At 40.1% G+C, this 26,585-nt stretch overlaps 1 protein-coding gene and 1 long non-coding RNA gene across 17 annotated transcripts in view; both read right to left on the bottom strand.

The window, feature by feature from the left end:
- CAST (calpastatin) overlaps nt 1–18,629 on the bottom strand; it is a 109,625-nt gene extending 90,996 nt beyond the window's left edge. For 8 of the 13 annotated variants that reach the window (XM_011284752.4, XM_023258673.2, XM_023258666.2 and 5 more), the window contains exons 1-2: nt 18,418–18,628; nt 5,178–5,240 (exon numbers count right to left, since the gene is read on the bottom strand). In XM_011284752.4, the coding sequence (XP_011283054.3) occupies nt 5,178–5,240; nt 18,418–18,492 (138 nt within the window). In that variant the 5' untranslated portion in view covers nt 18,493–18,628. Of the gene's footprint in view, nt 1–5,177; nt 5,241–17,744; nt 17,902–18,417 lie in introns of those variants that run through there. The other 5 variants (XM_023258676.2, XM_023258688.2, XM_045033922.1 and 2 more) reach the window with 3 other exon arrangements.
- A 2,204-nt stretch (nt 18,630–20,833) lies between these two features.
- The window catches only part of LOC111561739, a 277,745-nt gene continuing 271,993 nt past the window's right edge, over nt 20,834–26,585 (bottom strand). For all 4 annotated transcript variants that reach the window (XR_006583281.1, XR_006583283.1, XR_002744484.2 and 1 more), the window contains exons 3-4: nt 21,962–22,023; nt 20,834–21,297 (exon numbers count right to left, since the gene is read on the bottom strand). This is a non-coding gene — a long non-coding RNA (uncharacterized LOC111561739). The remainder of the gene's footprint in view (nt 21,298–21,961; nt 22,024–26,585) is intronic.

Below are 26,585 nucleotides of genomic sequence, written 5' to 3'. Positions count from 1 at the left end.
TTTGTATATCACAGATGCTTGATTTAAAAGCACATTATTTTCATATTATTTATTAAAAGTGTATCCTTAGCTTCTGATAAAACAATTCATTGAATGATGATGCCTAAGGTCTCTACTTTATAGCTATTGGCATATGTTCTGGGTGCTACATATAGTATGGTGTTGTTTTTTAAACAAAACAGCTACTAAGCTTAATTAACTACCAAACTTTCTTCTTTTTTTAATGGGAAAGGCTCTGCAATATATAATAGACAAAAGATTTTGCATCCTGCCCCATCCCATAGTTAGAAATCAATAAGATAATGATTTTTATTGCCATGAGGGCTAAACCAAAATAAAAGCAATAATTCAATAAGACATTCTCAGGAAAACAATTAATAAAGAGAAACAGATAAATACGTACCTCCTGGCAATTTTTTTTAAATTGTAAGGACAACAACAAAATTGTATATGCACTAAGACAGGAAAAACAGAATTTCTAAAAATAAATTAAAATTAGGCTTCCCCACACATCTCTACAGCACAGAAAGCCAGACAATCTTGGAGCAACATGTATAGAATTTTGAGGGAACAGAATTGCTCACCAAGGATGTTGTACAATTTTGTATTTATTTCTTGTGTGAAGCCAGCACAAAAGCATGTTCAGAAAATCACCATTCGTGCTCCCTCCCTGAAAAAATTATGTTTAAAAATATTCCAGTCAATGAAGACATGAATTGAAATTTACAACTAAAAACGAAAATGAGGAAACTGCAGTCCAAAAGAATTTCTGGAGCTTCCCTTAGAGAGTTTTTAACCTGCCAAATCAGCCACGCAGTTGGATTCTGGGCTAGCTGCTGGAGTATGGCTCTCCCACTGAGCCAGGTAGGACTGAGCTCGGGGCACTTTGACTTTGCCTCTTTCTTGGCACTGGGACATGAGCTTGTGCAGCCACAGTCAACTCCCCACAATTATCATGGACTTTTTTGTCATGACCGATAATCCCTTAAAACAATATATGCTGTACTACTCTTCCAGAATTTGCTAACAACAGCTAAATCACTTGCTTGTGAGAACACTGTCCCCGAAGAGTTTTTAAAGGTGTTTCTCCCTCAAAAACATAGCACTACATAAAGACTAGATTAAATGCCCTAATAAAATGCCAAGATACCTGAATAATGATTTTCTTAAAACCTACACGATGACGACTCTTTTTAACTAGAAAAAATTGATCTCTCACAAAGCACATTATTTATCCTTTTCTAGGCCCTACTAATGATTTTCATTGTTATCTCTGCTTAAACATAATATATACACAGAGAAAAATCACATAGGGATATACGCCAAGATGGAAGTAGTGGCCATGTCTGTAGGTGCTAGAATGGTAGATGATGGTATTTTTTCTTTAAAGTCTTCACTATTTTCTTGGAGCATCTGGGTGGATTAGTCAGTTAAGTGTCTGCTCTAGATCTCGGCTCAGGTCATAACCTCATGGTTTGTGAGTTTAAGCTCCACATTGGGGTCCATGCTCAAAGTGGGGAGGCTGTTTGGGGTTCTCTCTCTCCCTCCCTCTCTCTCTGTTCCTCCCCTGCTCATGTGCTCTTTCTCTTGGAATAAATAAACTTAAAAAAAAAATCCTCTTCAGTACTTTCTCAATTTTGTTCAATGATTATGTTTTAGCTGTATTAAAAAGTTGCTAAAATCAGCAAATCATATATTAAGTATGAACATTCAACATTATCACATTAATTTAAGAATACACAGAAAAATTTATACCAATAGTTATAAATAAGTGGTAGACTACGTAACACTGTTTTTCACAAGTACACATTGTCTTTGTGATTAAAAAAAAGACTAATTTCATTAAGAGGAAAAGTGTAAAAAATGGTGGGAGTCATTTAATACTTTATGCATTTTAGAAGGAGGAAAGGTAAATACTGAGAAAAGAATCCCACATATCTTTTCCTCTAAGGCACGATTTCTATCCTGTTTATAGCTCCCTTGGTACCCACAAAAATATATCTATTATTAAATTTGGGTTCTTATAATTGGCTCTAAAAGATTGTGCCCATCTTATGCTTTAAATTCCATTCCTCAGGCCTTCACTGACATATGTTGCGCAAATGATCATACTCCCCCAGTGTGGCCAGATGTGTTAGTCAAATACTATACATAGATTTGACTGCAGGTTTGGAAAGGCTTCTTTGTTCCAGTGTTTTTAAAGGGGCTGATGTTAAGTTTTCCCATTTTTCCTTTTCCTGCTCTAGTCCTTTTACCTTTGGTTAATTAATCCATGCAACTTTTAGTTTTGTAACTCCTTTACATCTGAGGAGGTCTTAGCCAATTCATAATGACTGGTATAAAGAAGTAAGTGAATATGTTCTAGACACTTACTCTAGTCCAGCCTCAAGCATCTGTATTGGAAACGCAACACGACAAATGATATTTTGGTTGTAAGATTCTGTTAAAATTGCTGCCAACTTCTTAGGATAACTTTGTGGCTATGTAGGGGTCAAATTCCAACCAGTAAAAACCATTTATGATTGCAGGAGAGAAAGAGCTCTAAAATTCACACAGAGCATTCATCCCTAGGTATTTTTACATATGACAATATAATAGTGGTTCTTACCTAACCCTAATCATTTTGCTCCTGGTTATATCTTCCCAAAGTCCTCCTATGTACCCTTTTTCTTGCACCTCCAAATAAAATGCAGCAAAGTAATAAAGGGAGAAAGAAAACAAATGCAGAGAAGTATCCCTAAGCATAGAAAGCACACTTTCAAACTGACTTTGTTTCAAAGGCCTGGGTTTGTCTGTAGAAGCCTAGCCTACATGTTTGCATATGCTTAGGGACATGTTGTTTAACCTTTGGAAGTATATACTAGTCTGAAAAGGGATTACCAAAACCCAAACTAAGCTTCTGGATTTCACTTCTTGTTCAAAAGAGCAGTGGTAAGAAAATATTTGGGAGAAAGGATTAGTTTGAGGAAATCTTTCTCTGGTAATTTTGAGAAGGAAAGAGAATGGTAACCAATCATGGATGGTAGGCAGGATAGATAACATATCCAAATTGTACATGGTGTTATAACTGTGAATACAAAGGCTAAACTAATGCCTAATACTAGATAGTTTCCTTGAATTGTCTCCAGGCCCACAATATCTCACCAATGACTTATCTGTACGTAACATAAAGAATTAGAGATTCCCTGGAGACATATCCCATTGGAAATATATCTTGACTACCAAGTCATCCTAACTCACAGGTCTGTCTACCCTATCAAACAGATATGGACTGAATTTGGTGGGATAATAAACAATCTTCAGTCTCAGACCATATGAATTACTACAGTGATTTATGCCAAAGGAGCAAGGAAAAGCCTCCGTCCTCTCTTCAGTTCTGCTGGCGGGGACAGAGCACAACAGATCAGTATGTCCAGGCTCAGCACAAGAAGAGCTATAAACCTGAATTTCTCAGAAGTGCTTTGGAACAATGTCGGAATTCCTTGAATTGCTGATAAAGAGAAGAAAAATCCCTTCTTCCTTTTCTTGAGATAGAAGTTCAGCCTTTTGGTTTCGAATTTAAAGTATAGTCTGCCTCTACTAACACAGAAATCACGAATTGTCCCCTGGCTACATTTTAAGAGGGCTCCTTATTAGTTTTCTCAAGCCCCTTATAAATATGGGAATAAGGTACTTTATAGTCAGGGCGTTACATATAAAACAACCCTAATACTGTGCTATCAGATGTTGTCTAAACCAACGATGCCTGTACATTCAAGATGTAATATTTAAGCTCTCAAGTAATAACATATTTAGTGAGAATACTCCTATAAGACCTAGTCTATTATTCACTTGACCACATTAGAAAGATTTCCCTTTTCAAGTACATAGGTTACTCTTAATTAATATTAATAGAGAATAACATCCAAAATAATTATTTCCTAGTATGGAGAATAAAGATGCACTACTGTTTTCAGATAGGAAATCATTTAATAGATATCTTACCTGGGAAGATACTTAAAAGGTAGGGTAGATAAGGGAACTTAATGACACTCTGTAGTAATTTTCATGCTAGTAAAGGGAGAAAATGTGGTTTTTCATATGGGAATTTATTTTTTAATAATTTAACAAAGAAACAGGATAAAATCTAAATAAATGTTTACTCTTATTTTTTAATTTTAAAGAAACAGTTGCCCTCCATGGCAAACTTCATTACAAATCTGCTCATTAATAATCTAAATTATATTTTCAAGGATATTAGTAAGAAAATGACAGTAGAAAGTAGAGTGAACCTTAGTGCAGAATCCATAGCAGCTTCTATTCATAACAATCTCTTCCTATATTGAATATATTGAAACATATTAAATATTTCAAAACTGCAGGAAGAAGAGGAGCAAAATTTTTGAAACCATGTTGATAACAAAGAAAAAATATAATGATCACTGTATGCTTTCTGGTTTTCCATGTACCATTTAGGACTTGGCTGTTTTACCAAATGGAAATGACAGTGATAATTCCTATCAAATGAAGATGAGCATATCTATTGAGATCTAAAATGTAAAAAGTAGCAAAAGGGAGGCACATCCAGTGCCCTTTGGAAGGACAGCACATTCACAGGTCCCTTCTCCATGGAGAAGTTGACCAGTGTTGAAAGGCCACATAATGGTGTGTCATTCGGTGGAAGGAGAAATTCACAAGCTCAAAAACAACCATCTCAAAGTGGAAAGATTTGGTGTTACTAGTGTTTCCACACAATTGAGCCAAATAAAATAGACTTTCTCTTTTCCTTTTGTTTATGAACCTGAATAACGGATTAATCTAGGCTATCACTGTTCTTCTTTCATAGTGTATTCTCATGAAAAAAAGAGCATTTGGTTTCCTCCTCTAAATCTGCCATGTTCACCAACAAAACATTTAAGGTTCAGCAATTCCTATAGGGAAAATACCTTCAATAACTGGGTTCTAGTTCTAAATAGAAACAATTTCTAAAGATTCTTTTCCCAGGAAAAGAATTCTTATTAATTCTTAATTCTTATTAATTTGTAATGATTTTCACTTACATTCTTGAATCAAATCTTAATTCAGATCAAATCTGCCAAAATTCCAGTAGGAACTCTTTGCAACCTCATTATCTGTGTCAAGATAGAGTTCACAATTAAAAGCAAGAGAAAAGCAAAGCCCAGTACTGCAGAAATTACCTCATCTGATCCTTTCTTTTCTCCTGACTTTGAAGGTGATCCACTGGTTTTTTCACCGGCATGCTATAAAAACATAAAAAAGGAAGAAAGATAATGTTTAAAATAAGGAGGTGTTACAAGATAATGTAATAGTGACTTTACTCCTGAAGGGCTAAATATGTATACTGTACAAACAAGGACCCCTTTAATCTTCCTTCTGAAGATGTTGATAATTCCACACTGACATGGGTGGCTTTCAAAAATCAAGAGAAGCTACAGACATTCATTTGGGATGTAGAAAGTCAGTCTATAATTAACCAGACATAGATCTGATGGTGATTCTAAGGCGGCGTCTCGTCTCCTACAAAATGCCTCACTTAATTTTAAAGCCCAAATTGCCAGTGTGGGAGACATGTGGTTCCTCATGGAGATGTGATGTCTAAGGACCATGTTGAGTCTAAAACCATACTTAAGCCTCAGTTCAGCATGGGCTCGACGGACGACCATAGCTTCCAAATCTACCATCACTTCTGATGGTTCTTGGGAATTACCCAGAGTTTTTCTATCTGAGTACTCACAAATGCAGGAAGATAAACCCTGAAGGGTAAAGACCATACCTGCAACTTCTATTTATTATGGCTTTGGAATTTCATTATGTCCAGACACAGAATTATTTTTCTCACCAGGACAAATGAATGAAATGAATGAAATGAATTTCATTTTTCTCACCAGAACAAATGAATGAAAATAAAAATTTTTATGTGTTACATAAAACTTTCAAGTAGCTTACAGCCTCATTTGTTTTGATAATAAGATAAAATAAGCCATAAAATTTATTGAATTTTTTTGAGAAATAAAAAAACAAACAAACAAACATATGTTCCTGAAAAGGGTTACAAAGAATTGTTTCACTTCTTGTACATTGTGGGATATGCAAGAAAGTGGGGGAAAAGAACCTCACTAAATATAAGAAAATAAAAGCTTACCATTGGGTTCAATCCTGACCACCTTCAGTTAAACCAAAATATAAAACCCCATGACAGTCCCTAGAGCAGAATCATAACCTGAATATGTAAGTCAATGAAATTATTTGAAGAAGAGTGGCAGCAACAGTAATATTAATGTTAATAATTTATATTATATTATGTATAATAATTAATAATTTATATATATATTTTTAATTTTTTTAACGTTTATTTATTTTTCAGACAGGGAGAGACAGAGCATGAACAGGGGAGGGTCAGAGAGAGGGAGACACAGAATCCGAAACAGGCTCCAGGCTCTGAGCTGTCAGCACAGAGCCCGACGCGGGGCTCAAACTCACGAACCACGAGATCATGACCTGAGCCAAAGTCGGCTGCTTAACTGACTGAGCCACCCAGGTGCCCCTATATTTTTTATTATCTACTTTCATACACACTCTTATTTCATACAAAATAGAAGCTCATGTGATTTTTGGTATACGAAAAACTAAGAATAAGAAGAATTCAGTGAGCTTTTCACAAGGACCCATAACCAGTAAATGGGAAAAGTTTGCAAAGCAGCTTTTCTGACTTATAATATATTGCTTGTCACTATACCATGCTAAATAGAATAAGGTAATATTTCCTTTAGTCATATCAACATATATTTTAATGTTTTAAAAAGCCCAAGAAATATCAGACACATGGCAGAAATCTTGCATTAAGTATTCTCTGTACACAGGGCACCTGGGTGGCTCAGTCAGTTAAGCGCCCAACATCAGTTCAGGTCACTATCTCACAGTCTGTGATTTCAAGCCCTGTGTTGGGCTCTGTGCTGACAGCTTAGAGCCTGGAGCCTGCTTTGGAGTCTGTGTCTCCCTCTCTCTTTGTCCTTCCCCCACTTGTTCTCTCTCTCTCTCTCAAAAATAAATAAACATTAAAGAAAAGAGTTTTTGTATGAAAAACTAGGAGTAAATCACTTTCTTGTGTGGAAAATTCTCCCCAAAATGTAAAACCATCATGGATCAGGGGGTGGAATCCACTGAAAAGCAGCCACCCTGCAAGAGCTTGGTGAATGAAGCCCTGTTTCACCATGATGTCCTAGTCTAGTGTTTGTCTATCTACAGTTGAGGGCAATCAGTATTGAGTAGTTCATGAATCTTGGGAGAAAAAACATCTAAAAGCCCACATATATATCAATGCTAAATGGTAAATGACAAATTTTAGAAGATTCCTGAAGGCCTGACTAGAGGGAAGAATCATTCACCATCTGCAGATAGAATTTAAGAGGGATAGATCTATAATGACAGATTTACCCAATTTGTCTCCTTCCAGAATTGGTAAATCCAGTGTTTTACTGAACGTGCTGCATGCGTCATTTACTCTTCAAGAGGTATTAGTATTCTACTTTACAAACAAAAAAACTTAAAGAGTCAGTTGCTTTTGTCTGGTAGAAGTCTCCATGCTCTCCTCAAGGACCCCCTCTGCTTCCTGCTCATGTGGCAAATATATATTATGATACGTTACCCTACAGTAAATGTTCAGATAGCCCTTTGTCTCTAAATTTTAGGTATATAGATGTTTTTCCTTAAATTTTTTTTTAGAGGGCCCCTGGCTGGCTCAGTCCATAGAGCATGTGAGTCTTGATCTCAGGGTTATGAGTTCATTGGGCATAGAAATTACTTTAAAAAAAACAAAAAACAAACAAACAAAAAAGGAATGCAAATAAATAAATATAAGAAAAAGTTTTAAAAAGTCATTTTCTGGGGGTGTTTGAAAATTTCATTCTTCTGGATTAATCAACACTATCAGTCACTTGTTTCCATTTAAACACTCAAAATTCCACAAATTATGTAGGTTCCAAATAGTTTGGGAGTGGCATATGTTATGAATACTTTTTCAAATGCTCAGTTATAAGGACAACTTACAAAAATTATGTTCTATAAGAACTGGTATTTCATGACTTCAAAAGAAGTATTTGCTGTCAGTAGGAAGCCTTTTTTTTTTTTTTTTTTACAATACACAGAAGTATACTGACATAAAAAACACAATCAAATGGCAATATATTTTTTTTTTTTTAACATTTATTTATTTTTGGGACAGAGAGAGAGACACAGCATGAACGGGGGAGGGGCAGAGAGAGAGGGAGACACAGATACAGAAACAGGCTCCAGGCTCTGAGCCATCAGCCCAGAGCCCGACGCGGGGCTCGAACTCACGGACCGCGAGATCGTGACCTGGCTGAAGTCGGACGCTTAACCGACTGCGCCACCCAGGCGCCCCTCAAATGGCAATATTTTTAAGGAACTTTATGGATTATATTTTCCCAGTTTCTTTGTTTTCTTTTTAACCCCACTTTTTAGTATATATTTTTTCTTTTTTTTAAGTTGATTTATTTATTTTGAAAAGACAGAGACAACATCAGTGTGGAGGGGCGAAGAGAGAGAAGGAGAGAAAGAATCCCAAGCAGGCTCCATGCTGTCAGCATAAAGCATGACATGGGGGCTTGAACCCACGAAACTGGGAGATCATGACACTAGCCAAAACTGAGAGACGGATGCTTAATGGACTGAGCCACCCAGGCACCCCTATTGTAAATTTTTTCTAACACAAAGAAAAGTTAAAAGAATAATACAATGAGTGCCAATATTCTTACTACTAGATCTATGATGATTAACATTGTTCCTATATTTTGCAATATTTGCATATATTACAAACAGATCTATCTACCTGGATTTGTATATGTACCTGTATTTGAGAGTAAATTGCGGATATCCTGAAACTTTATCCGTAAGCATTTCACTAAGCATCTCTTTAAACTGAAGAATTTTCCCCAAGTAACTCCAATATCATTGTTACTCCAAGAGAATTAACAAAAATTACCTAACATCATTTAATTTCTAGTAAATACCAACCTTATGAATGAACCATTTCTCTGATCATTCCTTGGGGCTTATTGAATATTCATCAGTCTATTAATGATGTAAAATCAGTTATATCTTTGCACTGTGAGATATTCAAAGTGCCTGATTTTTTATGTTTATTTTATTTTTTTTTTAATTTTAGAGAGGAAAGCAAAAGTGGCGCAAAGAGAGGAAGAGAGAGAGAAAATCTCAAGCAGTTTGCATGTTCAATGAAGACCCAATACAGGGGCGGATCCCAAGACCCTGGGATCATGGCCTAAGCCTGAAGATTTGGACACTCAACAGACTGAGCCACCCAGGTGCCCCTGATTTTTTTTTTTAACATGACCATAGTTAACACACAAAGTGCCTCATTATTTAATCCATGGCATAACTGAGCACTTCCTACACAACTGAGCTGGTAGAATGAAATATGTCAGATTCAATCCAGCATAGGAACCTACCTGCAGCAAGGTCTTTCTAAGAGGGAAGACAGAAGGTTTTGTCCACTACCTCACGCAGTGGGTGGGGTGGGGAGAGGTGAGAGAAGGATGGAGAAGGGAAGTACTGACAGGTCTGGAATGAGAACTGAACCACAAAACTGATAAATCCAGGGAGGACTTTTCTATATGAGGGGAAGGAAAAGAACATGTTCTAAGCACCTACTTACTCTGTGGCTAGCCCATTGCTAGCCATTTCCCCTAAGCGATCCCCTGCACTCCCCTCAGCAACTCCAGAGGTATACACAGTCACCTCATTTTATGGATAAAGAAATAGAGGATCTGAAAGGTGAAGTCCTCCTTCATCATATCACATATCCAGATTATAGTCTATCGCCCAGAGATGGGCTTCGCTGGATCTAGCGAAAAGCTAGGTGAGATCTTAAGATCCACATCAAGAAAGTCTCAGTCCAATGCTCTGAAATGAAAACAACAAACCAAAACAGAACTTCCCTATCCTGAAAGTGGTTTGCTTTGTAAAATGGATCAAACAGGCCAGTATGTAAATTCAGTCCTGTATTAGGAGCTGGAGGCCAAAGACAGGAAGAGCAGGATGCCAACTCTCATGCAGTAGAAATCCACTGGGAGAACAAAGCTGCAGAAGATAGGACACTCAGGGAGTTAGGACGAAAGAGGTGGTATGTGCAGCAGGAGTTGAGAAGCAGGGAGAAAGCAGATAAGGGACTTCACTGTCTTCCCCCCAAAAGGAATAATTTTCCAAACTGTTTTCACCCCCATGGATCACTGCGTATTTGGCAAGTACAGAGGTCCTCTGTCCTCATTGGAGGGTACAGCATTTATAGGCTTAAAATCTTCAGCCATAGCAAAGCCAAAAACCTGTCCGGAAATCAACAAGATCCAGGAGCAGTAAGGCTGGCAGCCTGTGGGCTCACCCCAGTGAGGATGTGTGCTAGTGAGCATCTGGGCACCCTCCCTATGCTGCCCACATACACTCTGACAGACACACAGTCAAGGGCACACATAATGGAGAAGAAAATAAGGGCAAGCTTATACATAAAGAAAGAAAGAAGATAGAAAAAAATTGGAGCTTCTGCAAATGCAAACCCAGGTGAGAGTGCCCAATGCTAGTGTGCTTCTGAAATGTTTTTGCTTTAATTTAAAAAACAAAAACAAAAACAAAACAAAAAAAGACAAAGTTTTCTTTTAGGGCGACAAAAACATTCTAAAATTAAATTGAAGTGATTCTTGTACCACTCTGTGAATATACTTAAAAATACTGAGTTGTAGGTTTTAACGGATGAATTTATGGTTTGTGAATTATACCTGAATAAAATTGTTTTAAAAAACAGTAAAGGTTATTTGAAAACAACTGGAAAGTTTGTCTTTTTCTACTTGGAGGCAAGGCCATACAGATCAATATTTGCAGGTCCAGTGATAGCTGTAGACAAATCATGAAGCAATAAGAGGTTATCTTGATGCCCTCTGGACTTCCCTCCTACTCAGAGCTCAGCTCTCTCACTGCACTACCATTGCATATGGTAAGAAAAGCTTGTTTTCAGGCCCTTCAGAGGATCAGAAAGCCTTCATTTAGTAGTGGGTCTCATCCTTCAGTGTGGGTCACAAGCACCTGGGGCACTTGGAAACATTCATGCCAGAGTGCAGGAAATTAATTTGTCTATAGTGGGGCCAGAGCACAGATATATTTCTCTAAAATTTCCTAGCTGATCTGAATATGCAGCTAGGATTCGAGACCACTGGTTTTGAGAGGAGATTTGTGGACACCATGACAGGAAGCAGACGGTCTGCTCTTCAAATCACCCCACTGAGTTGGCACCCATGGGGAGCTTCCCCTGGTCACGAAGGTTGGAGCAGCTCTGGGGCTCTGATTGGTCAACGAAGGAGCGCAGTGCCCTGTGTTCACACCAGCCTTCCTAATTCTGAGCCTTGCCCTATTTATGGTACATTGTACCTTCGTATCTGCACATTAGTCTCTATTTTCTTAGTAAAACAAATTAGCCCCTTATTTGATACTCTCTTGCTTACTGATTCCTTCATAAATGTCTATTTTGCCTTCCCAACCAGATGGTAAACTATATTCTTATTTTTCTGGTCCTGTGGTAGGGGTGTGACAAATAATTCTTGATTGAATGAATGTATTTCCACAGAGCTCTAAATATTCCCTGAGAAGTACTTTTGCTCTGTTCAGGTTAATAAACTAGACAAAAGAGAAAGAAGCCCCACCCCACCCCCAAATAGCTTGAAAAATTAACAATGTATAAATTGATATTTCTTGCAAAATCCCTTAAAATCCATTCTTGTATGTGTTCTGCTTGCTAAAACAAGCAGAAGGACCAAGATGTAAAGCTGGTTTTGCTTTAAAACCATCTCCCTGGAGCAATGCTAGACTTGTTTGCCCTTAGGTGAATTCCTTGCCCAGAATTCCTTGCTCCCCCTGCTCCTGCTCTCCCTGCTACCTCTACCAGGGATATTTGGGATGAAAGGCCTCAGGCTTGGGAGGCAGGGGTAGGAGACTGGAGGTGGTAAATGGTATTTCCTCCTCCTTTCTGCCTCTGGGAGCCTCTGTAGTAGTGTTTCCTGCAGAATCAGCCAGCTGCGGTTCCAGTTTGCCCAGGGCAATCCAGCTCCCCCCCAGTCCGCCCTGCCTAGAAATGATAGCAGCTTCCTGAAATTTCTAATCTCCGGGTGGCTTCACCCTCCCCAGTTGGCTTCCCAGACTCTTCTGTTACCTGGGTAACCAGTTCCCTGCATTCCATTCTCTGACAAACTCTGATGGGACAGAAGAAGTGTGAATGTGAAAGTCTCTGTGATCCTGGGCAAAATAATTTAACCTTTTTGTTTTCTACTTATAAAATGAAGCTAATAGTACTTGGCCCACGGGCTGACATATTTCTCAAACAAGTTGATGTTAATGAGGAGCCTGGCCCATTGCCTAGTTCCTTTTAGAATACAGTAACAGTTATTCCACTCCCTTGTTTTTCTCTGTCAACAACCTGATTGTACTGAATTATGAAATAGTAAAATGAATAAGAGACATAAGCAAAGGTTTAAAGGTTTCATTTTCTAAGGCTGTAAATGTTAGAGCAGAGAATTTAGTCTTCTATTTTTCATAAGTATAAAGTAACCAGGTTCATCTGATATATTTATATTTAGTATTTTGTCTCTTATGGTTGTATATTAATCTCACATTTCTATATTATATCTATGGAAACAAAGTACACAGGGAATAGAGAATTCATTTTCCAAATAATCTACACCAAGTCAGTCACAGGCATGATACTTAAATGTGCAATTCCCCATGTTTTAAAATAGTTTGGAAGGAAGAGGTGTGTGTGTGTGTGTGTGTGTGTGTGTGTGTGTGTGTGTGTGTGTTTGGTGTGCTGGTGGGGCTGGGAGCTAAATAAAGGAAGAGCAGCTCAATATTACAATTTTGATAATTACTGAAGATGAAGGGGTATATAAACAGTTGATTATATTATCTTCTCTTACGTGATAAAAAGTTTTGAAGAAGTTAGAATCCTCTTATCTAAAGCACATGTATCTCCCTAGAGTCACCCAAAGGCATTTCACTGGGTTTTCATACTGAAAACTCCAAACTCAAAGAGTAATAGAGTTTATTTATTGAAAAAGAATCAGTGAGTAGCCACCATGTGCTAAGTGCTATAGGGAGAATAATTACTTAAGAAATATAAGTAAGTAAAATGTCTGGCTTTTCATACATATATTCCTGCTCCTCTAAAAACATGTGCTATTAGCTTAATCTTCTTTGGGATTATCATATAAAAAACACATATTAAGGACACATATTAAGTATGGCTAGAATTCTGAACTCTCAATGTTTCACTTAAACTCCATGTATGCTTTCCCCTACCATTTTAACATTATCATGCATATGCCAAGATGACACTGTTATGGCCACAGCTCTTTCTGTCGGGTTTTCAGAGGTAGAATGAATTTTGAATTTTCTCTAAATCAAAGAAGATGTCATGAAAATTTCAATAGTTACTTTGTTGCTTGTGTAGTAGTCATTAGGATGCACTTGTAATTTTTATCTACAAGAAATGCAAGAGAATTGAACTGAATACATACAATGCTACATATTCAAGTGGACATACTTAAGTTGAATGGGGATTTATTTATTTACTTACTTTTTTAAAGTTTATTTATTTATTTTGATAGAGAGAGCACACAAGCTGGGGAGGGGCAGAGAAAGAGGAAGAGAGAGAATTCCAAGCAGGCTCCATGTTGTCAGCACAGAGTCTGACACGGGGCTTGAACTAACCAACTGTGAGATCATGACCTGAGCCCAAATCAAGAGCCAACGCTTAACCAAATGAGCCACCTAGGCACCCAGAATGGGGATTTATTTTTAATGGTGCTAGAGTTTTCCTTTTTCAAGATAAAAAGAGTTCTGGTGATGATGGTTGCACAAGAATATAAGTGTACATGGGATGCCTGGCTGGCTCATTTGGGGGAGCATGCTACCTTACATCTCAGAGTTTGAATGCCATGTTGGACACAGAGATTAGTTAAATAAATAAAACCTTAAAAAACATGAATGCACTTAATTCCACTTAACTTTACACTTACAAATGGTTAAGATGGTAAATTTTATGCTGTGTATGTTTCACCTTCAAAAAAATTAAAAACACTCACAAAGAAAATAAACCTCAAGAAAAAGAATAGAATAAAGATGGGCTTGGGGTACCTGAGTGGCTCAGCCAGTTAAGTGTCCGACTCTTGATTTTGGTTCAGGTCATGATCTCATGGTTCATGAGATCAAGCCCTGGGTTGGTCTCTGCACTGACAGCACAGAGCTTGCTTGTGATTCTCTCTCTCTCTTTCTGCTCCTCCCCCACTCATGCACACACACATATGCACACACACACACACACACACACACTCTCTCTCTCTCTCAAAATAAATAAATAAACTTAAAAAAAAAAGAGTAAGGATGGGCTGCTCTGAGAAGTCTTGTATTACACCAGACAACCTACTCAGAACTAAATGCCTACCTATTCACCTTAGAATCTCAAATGGCCACCCACATTTCCACCCTCAACAAGCCATAGTACCATTCTTTAAAAAGCACTTGGGGGATATAATTAACTTTCTGGGAAGTGCCAAAACTGATTAAAGAACAATATCATCAGATGTTAGTCCTAATTTAAAAGTCCTATCTGCAATGGGAAGCAAACCAATTTAGAAACTGTCAACCAAAAGAGCAAAGTTGTGTCTGATCTCCATTCTCCCCAATACTCTAAAGCCTGTGGACTTTTTGCAGACTCTGTAATTTGCATTCCTTACACCTAAAAGTTATTGCAGTTATGTGGTCTGTCCTGCCATAGAAGGCTTGTGACAGTGTTCCCAGACTGGCCACAATGATGGGGCCTCCCAAATGACTGGGCTCCTTGATCATGCTTCCTTCCACTGGGCTCATGGGTCTAATTAGACTAAGAAACACCTTTAATTAGCATGGCCAAATTGAGTCAACTTATGACACAGAATGTAATTAGTGTCAACCAAATTTATTCTCCATGCTTCATCATTATGATGCTCATCAGATATTCTTCAGCTCTAGCTTTTTAAAGTTTTTTTGTTGTTATTGTTTTTGTTTTTTTATTACAACCAAATAATTCTTCAGAAAATAAGATCAATGATTTTGTTGGTATTTGGTGTGGAAATATACATTGTAATGTGTCACTGACTAGCTTAAAGGTGATACTTCCTTAAACAAACATCATAGATACATCTTTTAATTATTTTATCTTATTCTGCCTAAATTTTTAAAGTTAGTTCATTCATGGGGTGCTTGGATGGCTCAGTCAGTTGAGCATCTGACTCCTGATTTCAGTTCAGGTCATGATCCAGGGTCGTGGGATCAAGCCATGCATCAGGCTCCTTGCTGAGTGTGGAGCCTGCTTAAGATAGTCCCTCTCTCTGTCTTTCTGTCTCTCTCTCCCTCTGCCCTCTTCCCCACTTTCACTCTGTCTCTAAAATTAAAAAAAAAAAAGGTCACTCACAATCTTTTGAGTATTTAAAGGATTCTAGTAAAGATATTATTTATAGGATATTTATAGATATTATAGGATTTACCAGGAGCATGATATATATACATATATACACACACACACACACATATATGACATACCTGATAAAAGTACATATATACTATCATATAAAATATATAGTTATATAATATATAATTATTATATAATTATAATAGTATAATATAATATAACATATTATATTATATAGTATGTAACACTATATAATATAACATATTATATTATATAGTATGTAATACTATATTATTATGTTACATATTATATTATTATATATTATAATTTTTATTGTATATATGTGAAATATATATATACATTATAAATTGGCTCTGTGGACCTTTAGAGGATTTATGGTAAGCTTTTGTGTATTTGTGTATTTTGCTGAGGGAAAATGGTCTATAGCTTTCTTTAATTCTCAAAATGGTCTCTGATCACTCCCTTTGTAACCATCAGACAAAATTGGTTAGGAAGCCATGTGTACAGCTATATAGTCCAATACGGTAGCCCTTAGCCACTCATGCCTATTGAGTACCTGAAAAAGTAGCAAGTATGAACTGAGATGTGCTGTAAGTATAAAATGCACCCTAGATTTTGAAGAATTAATATAAAAAAGATCTAAAATATCTCAATGATTTGTACATTGATTATATGCTGAAATAATGTTTGCAACACAGTGGGTTAAATAAAGTATATTATTAGCATTAATTTCACCTGTTTTTGCTTTTGCTAATGTAGTTACTTGGAAATTTTTAAATTACATATGTGGCTCACACAACATTTCTATTAGATGGCACACTGGTTTGGTAAGAATCAAAGCTGATAACAGTTTGCTTATTCTAAGAGACAAAAAAAAATTTAAAGTAGTTCCAAAATTGGATTATAAGAGATTTTAGCAAAATGTCAGACTATGTCTAAACATAACAGGGTTAAAAGTACTGACTTAAACTATGTCAAATATTCCAGTATAATTTCTTTTAGAGAACCATTAATTTGGAAAGAAAAGTCTGATGTTAACTCTGGAATACTGCCATCCATATTTGCAGATAATACACGTGCATTTTGGTAAGAACCTTAGGACCGTGAGGGAAGAGAGGATCCTGCAGTCCAGTTAAACCACCCCACCCATTCTAGGGGTCTCGAGTGAACATTTTCCCCCTTTCATCCTTATCCTCATTTCACCCACCTCTCACCATCCAACTTAGGACAATAATGACTCAAAATAAACTTTTGCTTTCAGCACATAAATAAGATGTTACATTTTAAGAGCCCAGAAAATTTAATGGGAAACATTTACAATGAAATATCTTCAGGGAAACTGTAATTCCCTACCATTAAAAGTAAATGTGTCTGGTACTTTGATCCATGAATCTAATTAGTCCTCACCAACCCTTATTTGGTGCCTATTATAGCCCTTATTTTATAGATGTGGAAAGATGTGCATTGGCACATAAATGCTCAATGAATGGCCATTTGGCTGATCAGTGACAGTTTACTGATTCCAATATAAGGTTTCTCTCTAAAGAGTGTCTGATTACAACCTTGCTTTTCCTAATAATACCACAAGCTGAGAGGTGTACTAAATTTTTCAAATTTTCACATAAATTAATGGGATATAAATATTTCGATTCTCACCTATCAACACAACTTTTGTGTACTTTTTTTGGGAATAAAGTACAGAACACCTATCGCTCTGTCTCATTCTCCACAAGGGCCTTGGTCTCCGTTGCCTTTGCTTCTTGGAGTTTGGGGTTTTCTCCTTGACCCCATCCTGGCTGCCTCTCCTCCTTTGTGTTGGAAAATGTATGTCCAAGAACGTTTCTCTAAGTTTTGAGCTTTGCTTACAGGTTAGAAACACTAGATCTAAGCTCTTGAGAGCTGAGTTCATCCAGGAATCCGCATCCAGGGGAGAAATTCTTGCAGCAACAATTCCTGTCCCATTCAGCTTGTGAGCCGAGTTGAGCCTCGCGCAACTGCTCACATCCATTCGCACGCCCCGACGCGCTCGCGCATACCACAGTAGGGTGAGTCTCGGCCTCTCCCGGAGCCTAACCTAAGTCCTGAGAGGAGGTCCCACCTGGTCCCCACCCCTTCCCCAACAATACTTCGTCCGCAGTCCCGGAAAGGCAAAGCAAACACAGTCCCTTCCCGTTCCTGCCCAGGCACGATCGCTCCTATTTACCGTCTTGTACCACCAGCTTGCGAACGCCATGGCGATAACCGGTTTGCTCAGAGCCGTGCGGCGGAGGGCCCGGCGAAGACGCGGTGTGCGGTACAGAAGGTGGAGGGTTCTCACTTCGCCTGCTTGGAGCGGACGGGCTCTGAGCTCGGCGAGCCCCGCAGCTGTCAGGGGGGAGGGCAACGGGGCGGTGCCCGATGCAGGCCCCGCCCCGGCCGGCTGGCCCCGCCCCGCCCGATTTGGCTTGGGGCTGGTTAAGGAAGATGTGTTATTTCTCCAGGCAGCCACGCCCTGCAGCCTGGGCTTTAGACGAAAGAGAGGATCCCGCGGTCCAGTTAAACCACCCCACCCACTCTAGGGGTCCCGAGTGAACTTTTTCCTCCTTTCATCCCTATCCTCATTTCACCCACCTCTTACCATCCAACTTTTCCCGGCGCGGGCCAGCCCCTGTTGAGTTCGTGCCACGCCCAGTGCACTTGGCCCCAGTCCGGGAATAACCTGCCACCACCAGCCACCTGCCCAGAGGCGGGCACTGAGCCCCGCGCCCTATTCCGGCCTGGGAGGGGGCGCACGGTGCTGGAGGCCAGACAGGTTAAGCCCATAAGAGGTGTCCCGCGGCTACGGGCCCTGGTCTCCCAGCGCCCAACCCTGTGGTTCCCGCAGGAGCGCCACTCACCTCCTGGGTTTGGCGGGCCGCTGCAGCGCGCCGGGTCCGCGGGGAGGCCGCGGGCTTCTGGCCCGGCTGAGACATAGCAAGGCCGCTGCAAACGCTGCCTCCGCGAGGGCGCAGCGGAGACTAGAAGGGAGGGCCAGGCGGGGAGCTCTGGGAGGGAGGAACGGAGCAGAGGGCCGGCGGGCGCGCCCGTGAGGCAGCTTTTCCGACCCAGCCCTGAGCCCGCGCGGGGGCTCCCCCTCGCAAGGCTGGGTCCTCCCCTTCCTGCCCGCAGCTGGCGGCGGCCCCCGCTGTAGCGGTACGAGGCTCCGGGGCTGAAATTTAACACCCTCGGCCCCGTTGTCCTCACCCAGGGATCCTCCCCTCCTCCCAGGATTTTGCTGCTCCCGTGGGTTGAGGGAAGGAGGGGCTGGAGGTCTCAGGGTTCCTCCTTGGACTTGCCCAGACTTAGCTTGCAGTTGTGCAACGGGAGAGCGGGACCCGGGCGTGGCCAGTCTACGCCTCGACCGTTCTTAAAAATCTCCAGAATTAGACCCCTTTTCTGCTATCTGCCCTGGTTTAGTTTGGAGAAGAACTTACCGACTTAAATCCTGGACCGCCTACACAAGGAAGCGGATCACAAAAACAAATTGGTCTGTGCGTGTGTTTGTGTAGATGTGTGTGTTTGTGTAGGTTGTGTGCGCGCTCCTGTGTATATTTTATGTCGTCTCTCTTTGGTGGCTTTTTTGGCAGGGGGGCGCGATTTGAAAGTTTAGAAACGTTTAAGGGTAGGAAGCCCGAGGTTCCAATCCAAACCGAATAGTCCCCAATTTAAACCTCTATAGGCTTTCTGGATCCTGGCTGGGTTTTGTAACCGAGGCTGAAGTGTTTTTTGTCTTTGGCTCATCTTAAACCACACTTCCTGGTTTGGGCCTGTAAGTGAAATGTAACAAGCCTGTCTAGAAAATGCTCCTCTGCGGAGACTTTGGCCATCGGTTGCTGCGGATTTGTGCTCAGACCTGACAGAAAAAAACCTGTTTCCCAGCAGTGACAATGACACTTTGGGCCTGGGGGTGGCCTCTGTCTGCAGTGTTGTGTTTTAGACAGTTGGAGAGAGAGAAGCCAGATTGTAGGAAAAGATTTGTCATGCTACATTGAGCTTGGCAGGATGAATTCTTGTTTCCCTCTCCTCTCTCATTTTTAGGGATTTTGACTTCTTTTACTGGCTAGCAGCTTTCTTGATGCGGGGAGGAGAGAGGGGTGATTTAAATGGATTTCCTTTTAAACAGTTGTTTACTTATTACCATTTATACCTAGTAGTTCCAACACACAGGCTACCAGCTTAGAATTTATAAGTAAAAATGTAACAACTTCTACAGGGAGTCTATGATTGTCCATTCAAGGAAAATCAATTTATAGTATGAATTACATTCATAATTGGGGAAATATGTCATAAGCCTGAAAAAATGACTTGCAACTAAACACCTAAAGTAATTAAAAAAAAAAAAAAAAACACCAAAACTAATAGGAGCCAGGTCTAGGCAGCCCCACCTGTGGGCCTAGGAACTGAAACAGTTCCTTACTTCAGAGCCTAGAGAACCTAGGTTCAGGTTTTAAAATGTATTTATTTACTTTGAGAGAGAGGGAGAGAGGGAGAATCCCAAGCAGGCTCCATGCTGTCAGCACACAGCCAGACACGGGGCTCAATCTCACAAACTGTGAGGTCATGACCTGAGCTGAAACCAAGAGCTGGGATCTTAACTGACTGAGCCACCCAGGTGCTCCAAGGTTCAGGTTTTAGATCCGGACGAATAATGGTTGGTTGATTAAAATCTGAGGTATTTTTCTGACAGAGTATTTAAAATTGAACTTATACCAGTTAGTTTTACACCTCTTAAAAGTCTTCCTTGTAAAGAACTGTGAAAGAAATTGTAGAAGGAATGATATAAAGATGAAAATACACATTCCCTGCCCTCCAGGTACTTAGAGTTTTGCTGAAGTCATATGGCATTTGTAATGCATGATCATTTGGGTGACATTGAGAGACATACAGGTATGAATAAGTACAAATCTCTTTTGGGAGTTTGGGGTTCTGTGGGTTTTGGTGATTATAGGAAGAGAAAGGAGGCTTGACTGGACTGGCTGCATGGTGGGATGTGGACAGAAGAGGGATGGGGCAGTTCAGGAAATATAAAAGAGCCTACCTGCCTGGCTGGAGCTGCTGGTCCAAGTTTAGGAGTAATAAATCCATTTATCAACTTATATTTACTGAGCAGCCACTGTAGTAGGTAGTATAATTGATATGAAAATCTATAAGAGATAATGACATTAGCCTTCAGGCTTTGCTTGAGAGTTGGAACTCACATAAGCAGAAACAATTTTGAGCTAAACTGTGCATTAATGACTATGAGTAAAGAAGAATTACAAATAAGTTGAAGGATGGTGTTTTCACTTTCTTTATGGTCCGTGAGAAATTTGAACTTTGATACCACGCCCAGCATTTGAGCATCTTAGGGAAGCTCATTTTAAGTAAATATGGCAACTTGTGCTACATTTTTATTTGTACATATTTTAAGTACCTCATTCCTTTACTCAGTAACAGGATTGACTGCAATGTGTCAGACTGTGGAGGTACCAAGGACCTCACGGTCTAGGGGGAAAGACAAATAAATCCACCACTACATGACCGTGGGATAAGGGTAAGGGCTGGCAAAGATATTCCGGCAGCACTATGGGACTTCTGGCTCTGATGCAAGGGTGGGCTGGCTGGGGAGGAAGGGAGCTCAGGGGCTGCTTCCTCTCCTGATGTTTGACTTGAGTGAGTTGGAAACCTCCTCCAATCAGCCTTCACGTTGTATGTCCTCTTTATCCCCACTGCTGCTGGAGCTGTTGAGGACCCCATCACTTCTCATCCGGAAGCATGTAAAATGAGAAAAACAAAGACGTGATGAAGTCCAGAGAAGAAGCCAGTGGAACCTGAGAAGGAGCTAGAGTGAGGCAGAAGGAATCCAGTACAGAAGCAAGCACCAGAGGCCAAGGAATGAGGGGTTTCTAAAAGGAAGGGCTGGTCCACGGTATGAAATTTCACTCAGGGGCACCTGGGTGGCTCAGGTGGTTAAGCCTCTGACTCTTGATTTCAGCTCAGGTAGTGATCTCACAGTTCCTGAGTTCCAGCCCTGTGTCAGGCTCTGCCCTGACAGCAGGGAGCCTGTTGGGGGTTCTCTCTCTCCTTCTCTCTCTCTGCCCTCCCCTACTTGTACTCTCTCTCTTTCTCTCTCTCTCCTCAAATAAATAAACACTTAAAATTTCACTCAAAAGTTGCATCAGACAACGTATGAAGAGTGTCTATTAGATCTGACAACTGAGAGCGTTTTGGTAACCCAGCCAGGGGGTGAGATTGAGGAGGACTCAGAGTAGTTTTCTGAGGTACTCACAGTTTGAATAGTCCCCTTCCCTTGGTTGATATTTCTTTCTACAACACCACATATTTCTGGAATGGAGGTTACCTCCAGAAAGCCTGTACCTTCTGGCTGATGTCCAAGTGCCTGCCAGTCCCACCAAAACTTACCTGTCCTGTCTGCCATCTTGAGACTCTCAGCCAGGTTTGCTTCACTTTGTAGTGACATTTTCCTGAGTAAACCAGAGAAAAAAAAGAAAAAGAAAAAAAGAAGCATCCTTGCAAATAACCAAAGACGTAGGAATAATATGCAAAGTTTCAGACCCTCTTTTCCCTTATAACATGTGTGTATCTGAGTAGGAACTTCATGATTCTGACTGTTGAATTATCCAGAAGAATGGCTTCAGTGGTGAAGTTCTGTGATAAAGGGGATGAAGAGGAGCTAGTCAGTAAGAGAATGTGTTTAGATCACAGGAGTTTGGCCATATGCTACGGTCTGAATGTTGTGCCCCCCAAATTCCCATAATAAAATCCTAATGCCCAGTGTGGTGGCATTAGGAGGTGGGGCCTTTAAGAGATGATTAATTCATGAGGGCGGAGCTCTCATGGAGATTAATGCCCTTATAAAAGATGTCCCAGGAGAGCTCCTTTGCCCTTCCTGCCATGTGAGAATACAATGAAAAGTGGGCAGCTAGGAAAAGTCCCCTCGCTCAAACTTACTGGCACCCTGATCACAGACTTCCAGCCTCCAGAGCTGCGAGAAGAACATTTCTGTTATGTTGTGTAAGCTCTCCAGCCTGTAGTACTTTTTTTTTTTTTTACAGTTTTTTTTAATTTATTTTGAAAGAGAATGAGAGAACGCTGAAGGGGCAGAGAGAGAGGGAGAGAGAGAGAATCCCAAGCAGGATCTGCACCATCAGTGCAGAGCCAGATGCAGGGCTTGAACTTATGAACCGTGAGATCATGATCAGAGCCAAGTTGGATGCTTAACCAACTGAGCCACCCAGGCACCCCTTTTGTTATAGCAGCCTGAATGGATGAAGACACCTTGCTTCTCACATCATGTTGGGCTTGTGTATGGGTGGCTGATGGGGTGGCAGGAGGGAGAAAGAATGGAGATGGAAGGATGGAGGGACAGAGGATGAAGAAAGCAAAGAGAATAAGCAGCAGATGAAGTCATTTTTAAAGTTTTCACTGTTGCCAAACAGGAACTTGCATCACACACATACCCATAGCTAGTCCCTCATGTTTTATTTCTCATCCTTTAGTGCCTGCAGATAGTAAAACACCTGCAAAATACCTTCATGTCTTGTTCTTCAGCCTATTTGTTGTCAGTGTGGACCAAAGAGGACTGAGATCATACCTCCTTTTCAGGGCTTTATTAGGGAGTACTCAAGGGATCAACATCTGTGGGAGGGAGGGAAGGATGGGTCAACAGAGAAGTTGAGCTGGGGTGCAGATCCAGTAGAAGCCTCCCATAACAACCCTGCAGGGAATGACCACCAGGACAGGAAGCCCTTCAGAATGATTGGGGGCTGGTGAGAGAGGGCTGAGTCCTTTCAAGCCTGCATCACTGTTCTTGGGTATGGCCAGGAGTGAGGGAGCATGGCTTCCAGGGAGGGAAGTGACTCCCTTAAGCTGTATAACCCCCAAAGGAGCTGAGAGATGAGGGCTGTCTGCTGGGGCACTCCTAGGAGCTGGAATAAGGGCTTTTGTATTCCTGAAGGGGATTTGGATAGCTTATCACACACATTACAGTCCTCAGTGCAATAGAACACCGTAAAACTTGGCAAATAGTATTGAGGAAGGAATTGATATTACCAAAGTACGCTGTCACGTTGCTATGCAACTAAACATTAGGTCTGATGATATTACCCATTTAATTAAATTTCTCCCCCTTTTACAATGACATTTGCCTTCCAGAGGGGTCACTGAAGAACAATTTATTTCACAGAGCAGCCATGCCGTGAATACTGCCATCTAGACACATGGAAACGACAATTTTAAAATTTGACTGCAAAGAATGGTTAGAAATAAAGGGAAAATAAAATTTTTATTTTCTAGTTTTGTTTAGTTTTTTTAAAGCAAAAAGCAAAAAAAAAAAAAAAAGATTGTTCTATAGGTCTGGCAGCAGACAAGGAAGTAGGTATAAGACACCCCTATTTGCTAGTAAGCTATAAGCCTTCAGCTGTCTTCCACCTTCCTTACTAATTCCCTTAGGTCTGTGTCTCTGCATCCTCGGGGGTATGGGTCCCTGAAAACAGTTCAGTTCTGAGTCAGTATACTCTTGGGGCCAACAACTAACTAGTGCTGTATGAGTCATCTCTCTTCCTTGTTTACAGTCCTTGATGGCTCCTTATTGCCAACAGAATGAAGTTTAGATCCCTTAACATGGCCTCCCAGGGCCTGCAGGGTCTGGCTTGTGCCTTCATGGGGCTGTGCTCCAGGCATGCCCTTCTGCTTTCAGATCCTGGAACATTCTTGGCTCTTCCCAGTTCTGCCTTTGCTCATTTCCCACCCCCCTGGAGCACTCCTCCCTTCCCTTTTCCAAAGCACTAACTTTTGGCAACCGTGCATTACATTGTAGCTGTCTATTGTCCATATCAAGTCAAAGATTCTGACAGCCTAATCCTAAATGCAGCTTATATTTAAATAAACAGTGGTCCAGTGGTCCAAAAGTAACTAAAAGCATTTTCATCTTTACTGCAATCCTTTTACTGCAATAGAAAATTCCCGAGCGGGCCCACAATCTGAACACTCAGCAAAACATCTTTAAAAATCCTTTTCCTTTTTTATTTTTATTTTTTAATTTATTTTAATTTTTAAAATATTTATTTTTTTTTTAGAGAGAGAGAGAGAGAGAGAGAGAGAGAGAGAGAGAGAGAGAGAACATGCATGTGCATACATGCAAGCAAGCAGGAGAGCAGAGAGAATCTTAAGCAGGCTCCACACCCAGCCAGAACCTGATGCATGGCTTGATCTCAAGACCACAAGACCATGATCTGAGCCAAAATCAAGGGTCAGATGCTTAATCAACTGAGCCACTCAGATGTCCCCCCAAATCCTTTCTCTTTCTATCTTAGTTCCATTATTTCCTCCATGCTCCAAAACTTTTTCTATAAACCCTCCAAATCGAACCAGAAGATGTTCTTTCCTTGTTTCCTTCTGTGATGATATAATTCTTCCTAGAAGGCCAGGTTACCTTTAATTTTTCTCTCCCTTTTTTCTCTTTCTCCTTAGGGAGGGGACCCTACCACACTAGACTTTGTGATGAAAAGGGTCATTTCAGTCTTATTCCTAGAACTTGAGGCTATGCCTGGCACATAATATGTCCTCCCTAAACACTTATGGAATGAGTAAGAACATATTGTTGTTGTTGTTGTTGTTTTTCCCCAGGCTAAACTTCTTTCTTCAAAAGATAAAAGACATAGACTGGGGAATTTAGGAAGATACTTGAAGTAGAAAATCTGATCATATAAGATTAGAAGGTCAAGAGAACTGTCTAAACACTCGGTAATGGTAATGTCTAAACACTAATGGTACTGAATGGCTCTCACAGTTGATACAGTAAATACGTAGAAAACATATAGTATTTACTATATATTAGAAACTTCTTAAAAAATTTAAATCCAAGTTGGTTAACATATAGTATAATAATGATTTCAGGACTAGAATTTAGTGATTCATCACTTACATATAACACCCAGTGCTCCTCTCAACAAGTGCCCTCCCTAATGCCCATCACCCATTTACCCCATCCCCTACCCACCTCCCCTCCAGCAACCCTCAGTTTGTTCTCTGTATATAAGAGTATCTTATGGTTTGTCTCCCTCTCTGTTTTTATCTTATCTTTGCTTCCCTTCCTCTAGGTTCATCTGTTTTGTTTCTTAAATTCCACATATAAGTGACATCATATGATATTTGTCTTTCTCTGACTGACTTACTTCACTTAGCATGATACACTCTAGTTCCATCCACGTAGTTGCAAATGGCAAGATTTTATTCAAGTTTTTAAGGACTTTGCATAAATTTGCATATATTCATTCATTGCACCCTTATGAAGTAGGAAACATGCTATAGAAGAGGAAACTAAGGCCCAGAGAGGTTGAATTTGCCCTGGGTTACACAGCTGCTAAGTGACTCTGTTAGCATTTGAATCAAGTGGTCTAGCTCTCTAGCTGGTGCTCCTCATCACTTCTCTGTATTTATTCTTTGCTATATATACAAAATAAAACTTGTCATGGAATTTGAAATGGAATGTTTGTATATGGATGGGATGTATAATGCCTTGGGATGGGGATTATATTTTTTAAAAAATTATATTAAAAAAATTTTTTTAATGTTTATTTATTTTTGAGACAGAGACACAGCATGAACAGGGGAGGGAAGAGAGAGAGGGAGACACAGAATCTGAAACAGGCTCCAGGCTCTGAGCGGTCAGCACAGAGCCCGATGCGGGGCTTGAACCCACCAACTGTGAGATCATGACCTGAGCCGAAGTCAGACGCTCAACCAACTGGGCCACCCAGGCACCCCGAGATTATATTTTTAAATGAGTGGTTTAATACCTGGAGTGATAAAAGTTAATTTTTCTAAGGTACTTTAGCTATCTGTTCTTCAGAGTGTATCTGGAGAATATAAAAATAATACTAGCCAGTTACAAAAGGTTATATATCATTCATTTATATGAAATGTCAGAATAGGCCAATCTATAGAGACAGAAAGTAGATTAGTAGTTGTTTAGGGTTGGGGGGGGCACTGGTTGTGAGGACAGGAGGGTGATAGCTAAAGGGTT

The sequence above is a fragment of the Felis catus genome, chromosome A1 (genome assembly GCF_018350175.1).
Source record: "Felis catus isolate Fca126 chromosome A1, F.catus_Fca126_mat1.0, whole genome shotgun sequence".
NCBI classification, from domain to species: domain Eukaryota; kingdom Metazoa; phylum Chordata; class Mammalia; order Carnivora; family Felidae; genus Felis; species Felis catus.
This window is presented reverse-complemented; position numbering and strand designations above follow the sequence as displayed.